Source organism: Triplophysa rosa, unplaced genomic scaffold (genome assembly GCF_024868665.1).
Source record: "Triplophysa rosa unplaced genomic scaffold, Trosa_1v2 scaffold9_ERROPOS100000, whole genome shotgun sequence".
NCBI classification, from domain to species: domain Eukaryota; kingdom Metazoa; phylum Chordata; class Actinopteri; order Cypriniformes; family Nemacheilidae; genus Triplophysa; species Triplophysa rosa.
Window position 1 is genome coordinate 57,142 of NW_026634977.1, and position 7,140 is coordinate 64,281.

Here is a 7,140-nt window from a genome sequence, read left to right on the forward strand (position 1 = left end):
GCTTATACCCCTGGCTCTGTACTTACCTGTGTTTTCTTCATCATTCTCTATTTTGAAGTCATATTCTGTATCATCCTCATTCGACTCCTGAAAATCAGCAGAACCTGCAAGAGAAAGTACTATGTACAGTATTATTATGTAAAGGGGTCCTTTTTGCCTATTTTTCAAAGACTTTATTATGTTTTGATGTTCTAAACAATAATTGTTCATGTTCCAATTTTCAAAAAATGCTTTATAATATTACATATTTCACTTATGTTTTACACAGTCATCTTGATTCTCAGAAAACAGGCTGTTGAGTTCCTGGTTCTATGAAGTCCCTCCTTCCGAAATGCTTTGATGGGTAAAGCTGAGCCAGTCTTTTGTTATTGGTGTACTGCTTTGAGTGCGTGTTGAGATGTCCCGCCCATTACCCTATCCGTGTTCCTGGGGGCCGGGTTTATGTAAAATTTGTCTGTCATGATGTAACTACTGCAGGAAGTAGCTTGTTGTAGTCCCAACGAGCTGTTCATTGTAGTCTTTAAAAAGTGATTTCTTTTAAAGAAAACATATTCATTTTGCTGTGCACATTGAGCGTTGCGACTTGGCAGATGTTGTTTATGCTCAAACAGTTATACTACTCACTAACTAATTTTAAAGTAGTGAAATTCCATCAGACCTCCCCTTTAAGAACTGTGGGTACTAAAAACAGATGTACGTGTATTTGAACAGCTCGTTGGGACTACAACAAGTGTGCCGTCAGATATGGTAGAATCCTTGTTAGATGTTAGGGCTGTGTTCTGTTTTCATATTATGTTTTCATAAAGAAGAAATTCAAAGCTCTTGAATTCTGTGTCTCATAAGAGAATGCAGTTGTTCCTGCAATAGATGATGACAGGGGAACACATGGCTCACTGAAAACAAAAAGAGGCCAGGTGGAAAACAATGCAACATGCAAGATGAACACAAAATACACAGGTCATGAGTTTAATGCTGCCTTTCTGTGAACTCGTGCCATTCAGTGGGGTGTTCGTTAGGACAACATATAACACGTTCATTTACATTTACATTTAGCAGACACTTTTATTCAAAGCGACTTACAAAGGAGGTATCATTCCACAATCGTGGAACAGATCCAGAGAAGGTACGTTATAGTGATTTTTTTCCCTTTTTGGGATGGCACCACAGATGTCTTTGTCAGATACGCTTACCAGCCGTCCCACTTTATTATCGGCTAAGGTGAACTCGTGAAGTAGATATCATACCTTTTGGTATTGATTTGCTAGTCAGTTAAGCCAATCCAACAAATAAAAGATGGCAAAACATCTAACGTTTCTGACCAACCAACGTTTCTAAGCAACGGCAATGACCTCTGAAGTGAAGCAGACAAACTTTTGTAGTTGCATTGGGTTATGATTGAGTTCAACAGTCAGATATAAATAATCCTGTGATTGAATTCTTACACTAAGTTGACTGCGGACACATACAGTACTGTCCAGACACTACAATTCTCATTGTTGTACAGGAATTCTGTAGAGAGGTGAAAGATAGAGACAGCTGTGCATCACTTTATTTCCTTGTTTTGCATGAACACCTATGACATTGTCTCAATGGTTTCTCCATTCCATCGGTTCATGACAGGACAGCATATAGTACAAAGAAAACAGAGCACTGTTTTCAAATAATTTCTCAGTAGAGGACATTTAAAGATAAGTGATACAATCTTTCCCCATCATCATGAACATTTGGTAACACTTTATTTTACGGTGCCCGTGGTACAGAGTAATTACTTAATTAAATACTATGTAGTATCTAGTGTAATATCATGTAACAAAGTGTACTTACTATGTAACTACATTATGCAACAATCTGTACTTATAGGTTGTAATTATGCACATGTAACAGGCAGCTACTGTTACACATGTTATCGGCCAAGCCTGTAACACAGGTACGATGGATATTGTTACAAACCTCGTACAATGTAATAATATTACTTATACGTAGTTCTACACAATGTAACCACAAGTACTTAAATGTAGAAAAACCTGTTTCTATACATGATCACTTACGTTCGGTAGACGACTACAGTCGGTAACGTGCCAAGTCGGTTACTCAGCTGCAGCTGTAACACGGAGAGCCAGATCAGACTTACAGATTTCTATTTGTTTATTTTTTTACATTTATTTATTTTCACCATCCACTGCTATAAAGACAAGAGCATAATTCTTGAAAAAAAATCATTGCTGCTCACATAGATTCTGCATGATCTCAACAGGTACAATTGGCTTCCCTTCCTCATAAATCGTATTTGTCAATTATTTTGTCTGTTCACTTTGTTCCAAGTGGATAAAACATTACATTAAAAAACAGAATAACCGAGTAAATGAATAGTACATTTAGTGTTAGGTTTCATGACCTACATTATAGTTTAAAATATTTGTTTAGAAGTGCAGTACTTTATGTCATTGTGTGTGTATGGTCCTAGTATTCCTTACCTTATGAGGACCAAAGTGACACCAGTAAATTTTCACCTTGTAGGGACACTGTTTTAGGGCCCCATGAGGAAAGCAGCTTACAAATCATTCAAAATGATGTTTATTGAAAATCTAAAAATGCAGGAGGTTTTCTGTGATGGGTAGTTTTAGGGGTAAGGCATTATGTCTATGGAATGTCCCGTAAACATGAAATCCCAACATGCGTGTGCTTGTGTGTGTTTATTGGTTTGCCTCTATTCTCTGTCAACATATAGAAGAAACTTCTGCACCAATTGCTTCTGCAGTATGTACTCGTGCAATTCACATGTGTCTACCTACCTTATCAATATGTACTTACAGCCGAAATACATGTAGTTGCTTCCTAATTACATTTGCATTAGAGATTGTTACACAGGATGAAGCTACGTAAAATAAAGTGTACCAAGACTGTACTTTACTGTACTGTACATGTATCTATATACCTTATCCATCTGTACTTTAGAATGAAATAACTCACTAGTTCAAAACCTAAATACATGTAGTTGCTTCCTAATTACATTTGCATTACAGATTGTTACACAGGATGAAGCTACGTAAAATAAAGTGTACCAAGACTGTACTTTACTGTACTGTACGTGTATCTACATATCTTATCCATCTGTACTTTAGTATGAAATAACTCACTAGTTCACATGTAGTGGCTTCTTAATTGCATTGGTATTGCAGGATATTGGACAGCAATAAATAGCAAAAAATATTAACTTAAGTATAAAGTATAATTGATGTTATTAAAGGGATAGTTCACCCAAAAATTAAAATTCTGTCATGAAGTACTCCCTTTCTAGTTGTTCCAAACGAAGTTTAGTTGTTTGGTTGAACAAAGATAATTATTTTTTCCTACTATGGTAGTCAATGGGGTGCAAGAACTGTTTGGTTTTAAGAATTCTAACAAATATATTTCGCTGTGTTCATCAGAACAAAGACATTTATAAAGATTTGAAACAACTCGAGGGTGAGTAATTATTTTTGTGTGAACTATCCCTTTAATTCAGATCAGAAATTAATATGATGTAAACAGATTTTTACAATTTTAAACCTTTATTGTTAAGCTTCAATACAATGGAACACCATATGGCTTTTAAAACGTTAAGCCAAACATTATCTGGATAATTCTTTTTTTAAAGCGTATTTAAGTGTTCAAGTGTATTTTAACATACTGGAACCAAAAATAGAAACAAAGAAAAACCAAAATAAATAAACAAATATGTAAAATATACAAAATAGCCCTAAACTATATAACAATATTGTATACTTAAACAAGTTACTTAGGGGCTTATCTGTATTTGTACTTGATTGGCAGGAGCTTGCCTTTAGCTTTAAGGTCTTCAATTTTGGTAGTGACCTCCGGAGTCATCGACTCTGCACAACGCTTGGAGTATTCTAAAAGCTTATCCTTTTTGATGTTAAAAGGTGGAAGGCTCTTTAAGAATTTTGGACAAGCAATAGAAATTTCTGCCAGGGGGGCAGACAGAGCCAGTGTGTTGCGATCCACTCCTACAGTTTTGAAGGCCTTAGTCATGCTTCCCTGATTCTTGTAGGCCTTCAAAACTTTGTGGTACCGACGTACCACATCATCAGTTGTTCGAGCTGTAAAGTAAACAAGAACAGAATAGAATTAGCAGCCATTCAGGTTTTGTCTACGCCTGTTATTAAGATACATTTTGGTTGATTTGGTAACAAGTGTGTACAACACAGTGTAAAACAGTTTACTAAATATATATCAGGAGTTAGCAAGTCTTTGCACATGTGCCAAGGGATATTCATTTCAAGCCATAGAAGTTAAATAATTGTGTATCTACATGCTGAATTAGTTCTAATAGTACTCGTTCCTCTTTGTAAAAACGTTACACCATGGCCCAAAATTTACAAAGGCTGCCACCCACAGATACAGAATATGTTTACTGTACCTCTTGCCATTGCCAGAGGATGATAGTGCTTTTCTTTCCTCTTCTTTTTGGTTTTTGGATTTCCCATTTTTGAGCTTGAACTGGAGGATAAGGTTGAAAGTGAGGAAATGGAGGTGGACCTTGAGGTGGAGCTGGAGGTTGAACTAGAGCTTGAATCATCTGAATCATCTTCACGGGATCTGTACTTCTTTGACTTTCCTGCTCCCACAAAAAAATAGCTGGTGAACTGCGATTTTCATTGTTAATCAACACCATAAATAAACCTCATGTGCAAGCCAAACAAAAAATAATATAAATGTGGATGTATTTGAGCTCATATTAGCATGTACATGTACGGTAAAAATATGCTATCTGACAAAGAACTGAAGTAGGCAACATTTGCTTGATTTGTTGATATTTTGACATTTGACATACTTTTGCAAAGGCAGCTTATTTTAGAATCAGTCCCATCCTCATGTTCCAAATGCAATGCAGTTCTCATTTGCATTTACCCACCCCAGCACTATTATATTAATACAATATTACAAATAATAATACAATTAAAAGTAATAGGGAGGAACCTAGGTACTCAAAGTCTGACAGTAATGGCATAACATGTAAGAAAACATGTTTGTTATAAAAACTAATCCGTGATCAGTGATTGTTCTGACAGGCAAGGACTCTTGTACAATCACACATTCTTTGCCACAATTTTTTTAACATTGGTAAATCAAGACAGTCCTTGCGTCCGAAATTGCCTACTTCGATACAGTAGGCAAGAATAAGTATGAGTCATGAATAGTATGTCCGAAACCTCAGTGTCCAAAAAACAGTAGGCGATAAATACACGGATGGTCTACTGCTTCCGCCGAGATTTGTATGTGTGTGTCGGATGAACTCTTCTCTATCCCATGATGCCACGGGAGCCTAGTAACGGTCAAATTTTAAAATTATATTAAAATTATATAAATTAAATTATATGAAAAACTTTAAGGCAGATGTCCGATTTCAAATGCAAGTACCCATACATGAATTTCATGTGACTAAATTGAGTTTTTAGCAATGCAAACGTACAGGTTGTTGTTAATACGTCATAGGTCAAAGAGCATACGGGTCACGTCATGTGACAATAAAACATGGCGGATGCAGTATGTCCAAAATGTATTCATACTACCCCCACACATACTATATAGAACGTACTGTTTTATAAGTCGATAGGCAGGTACTTATTCTAATACAGTACGTACTGTTATAGTATGCGGTGTCGGACGCGGTCAGTGACTACATCAGGGATGTCCACACTCATGGAGGAGCACTGTCCTGCTAGAGTTTAGCTACAACTTGCCTCTACACATCCCCTGGAAGTTTCTAGTATCTCTAGCAAGACCTTGATAAGATGGTTCAAGTGTGTTTAATTGGGGCTGGAGCTAAACCAAAGATATCAATATGAACAAGATGCGTCACTAAAATTGAAATGAATCGGGAGGAACACAACGCTCAATATGGCTGCCCTAGCGAAGCTTTGCGCATGCTAGTTTCTTAAGCAACGTGAAAAATAATGTTTTTAAGTGCAATTTGTTCATAGGAAACAAATGTTATGGTACAGTTTATGTAATTTATAAATGTTGTTTTTAAATATGTAGTTTAATTGGGATTTTAGCCAGTGATTGTCGAAATATCAGTATTCCCTATTCACGTCTTGTTTGAATTACGTAATAACTGCCCTAACTGTCGGAGGCGCGTTGCAAACATGGCCACTGAGTGGCACGACTTCCCTAAATGGACTTTAGCTAAACTCAGCATGCATTGGCCCTCCAGGACCAGGATTGGACACCCCTGGAGTACCTGGTTCACTTTACATGGTTTGATATAGAAATGTTAGAAACATTATACTGTAAGTGGACCTCTAGGAATATTTTATAAAATAATAAAAGAAAGAAAACTAACATGATCGTACTCTTAACACCTCACCCAGCCATAGTCACCTACCTGTTCTTGCCTTCAACTTTTTCTTCAAAATGTAAATTTCTTCATGCATTTTCTTAATTTTTTTCTGCAGTCTTTTATTTTTCTGCTGCAACTTCAGGGAACTGGTTTTATCTACAATCAACAAAATAAATGCGAGAGATATTTATTGGAGCACAAAGAGTGAAATAAAAGTTAAATAAACTCTTACCACTGAGCATAACCCTTTCATCACACTGTACACTTTCCTCACTGGACACTTCATCTTTATCTTCCCTTCTCTGGCCCTCTTCTACAGTCTCCTCTACATCTGTAGGAGCTTGCCGATCTTGTGTCACATTTGGGCTCTCTGCAGTCCCTTGATCCATAATTGTTTTCCTTCTCCTTTGCACTCTTTTACTGGCCATGGTGGACCTGAGTCCACACAGCAGATAAGATGTAAATCACATCATTAAAACATTGGGAATGGTAAATTTTAAATATACATATATGTGTATTTTAGAAATATGTGTATTTCTGTCGAGAGAGAGAGAGAGAGAGAGATTATGACAATAAAGTGAAGCAAGCAGTCAAAAACTAACTTATACATAATTAAATACAATTAAATTAATCTCACCTTACTCTACACTCCTCTAAACAAGTTTATCGTAGAACAATTAAACAATGGATGCAAGCACCATCACGTACCTGTTTTGCGCCTCCAAGATTCAATGCGACCAATAGAGACCTTTACCAGGGTCACGTGATAATGCAGCACGCAGACGTACAATTGCGCG

At 36.6% G+C, this 7,140-nt stretch overlaps 1 protein-coding gene across 1 annotated transcript; it reads right to left on the reverse strand.

The window, feature by feature from the left end:
* Window positions 1-3,490: 3,490 nt before the first annotated feature.
* LOC130551359 (coiled-coil domain-containing protein 106-like) lies at window positions 3,491-6,870 on the reverse strand. The gene is made up of 4 exons (XM_057328932.1): window positions 6,576-6,870; window positions 6,389-6,499; window positions 4,421-4,618; window positions 3,491-4,100 (listed from the first exon to the last, which is right to left on the reverse strand). The coding sequence occupies exons 1-4, from the start codon at window positions 6,769-6,771 to the stop codon at window positions 3,787-3,789; spliced, it is 819 nt and encodes a 272-aa protein (XP_057184915.1). The 5' UTR covers window positions 6,772-6,870; the 3' UTR covers window positions 3,491-3,786.
* Between the last annotated feature and the right edge of the window lie 270 nt (window positions 6,871-7,140).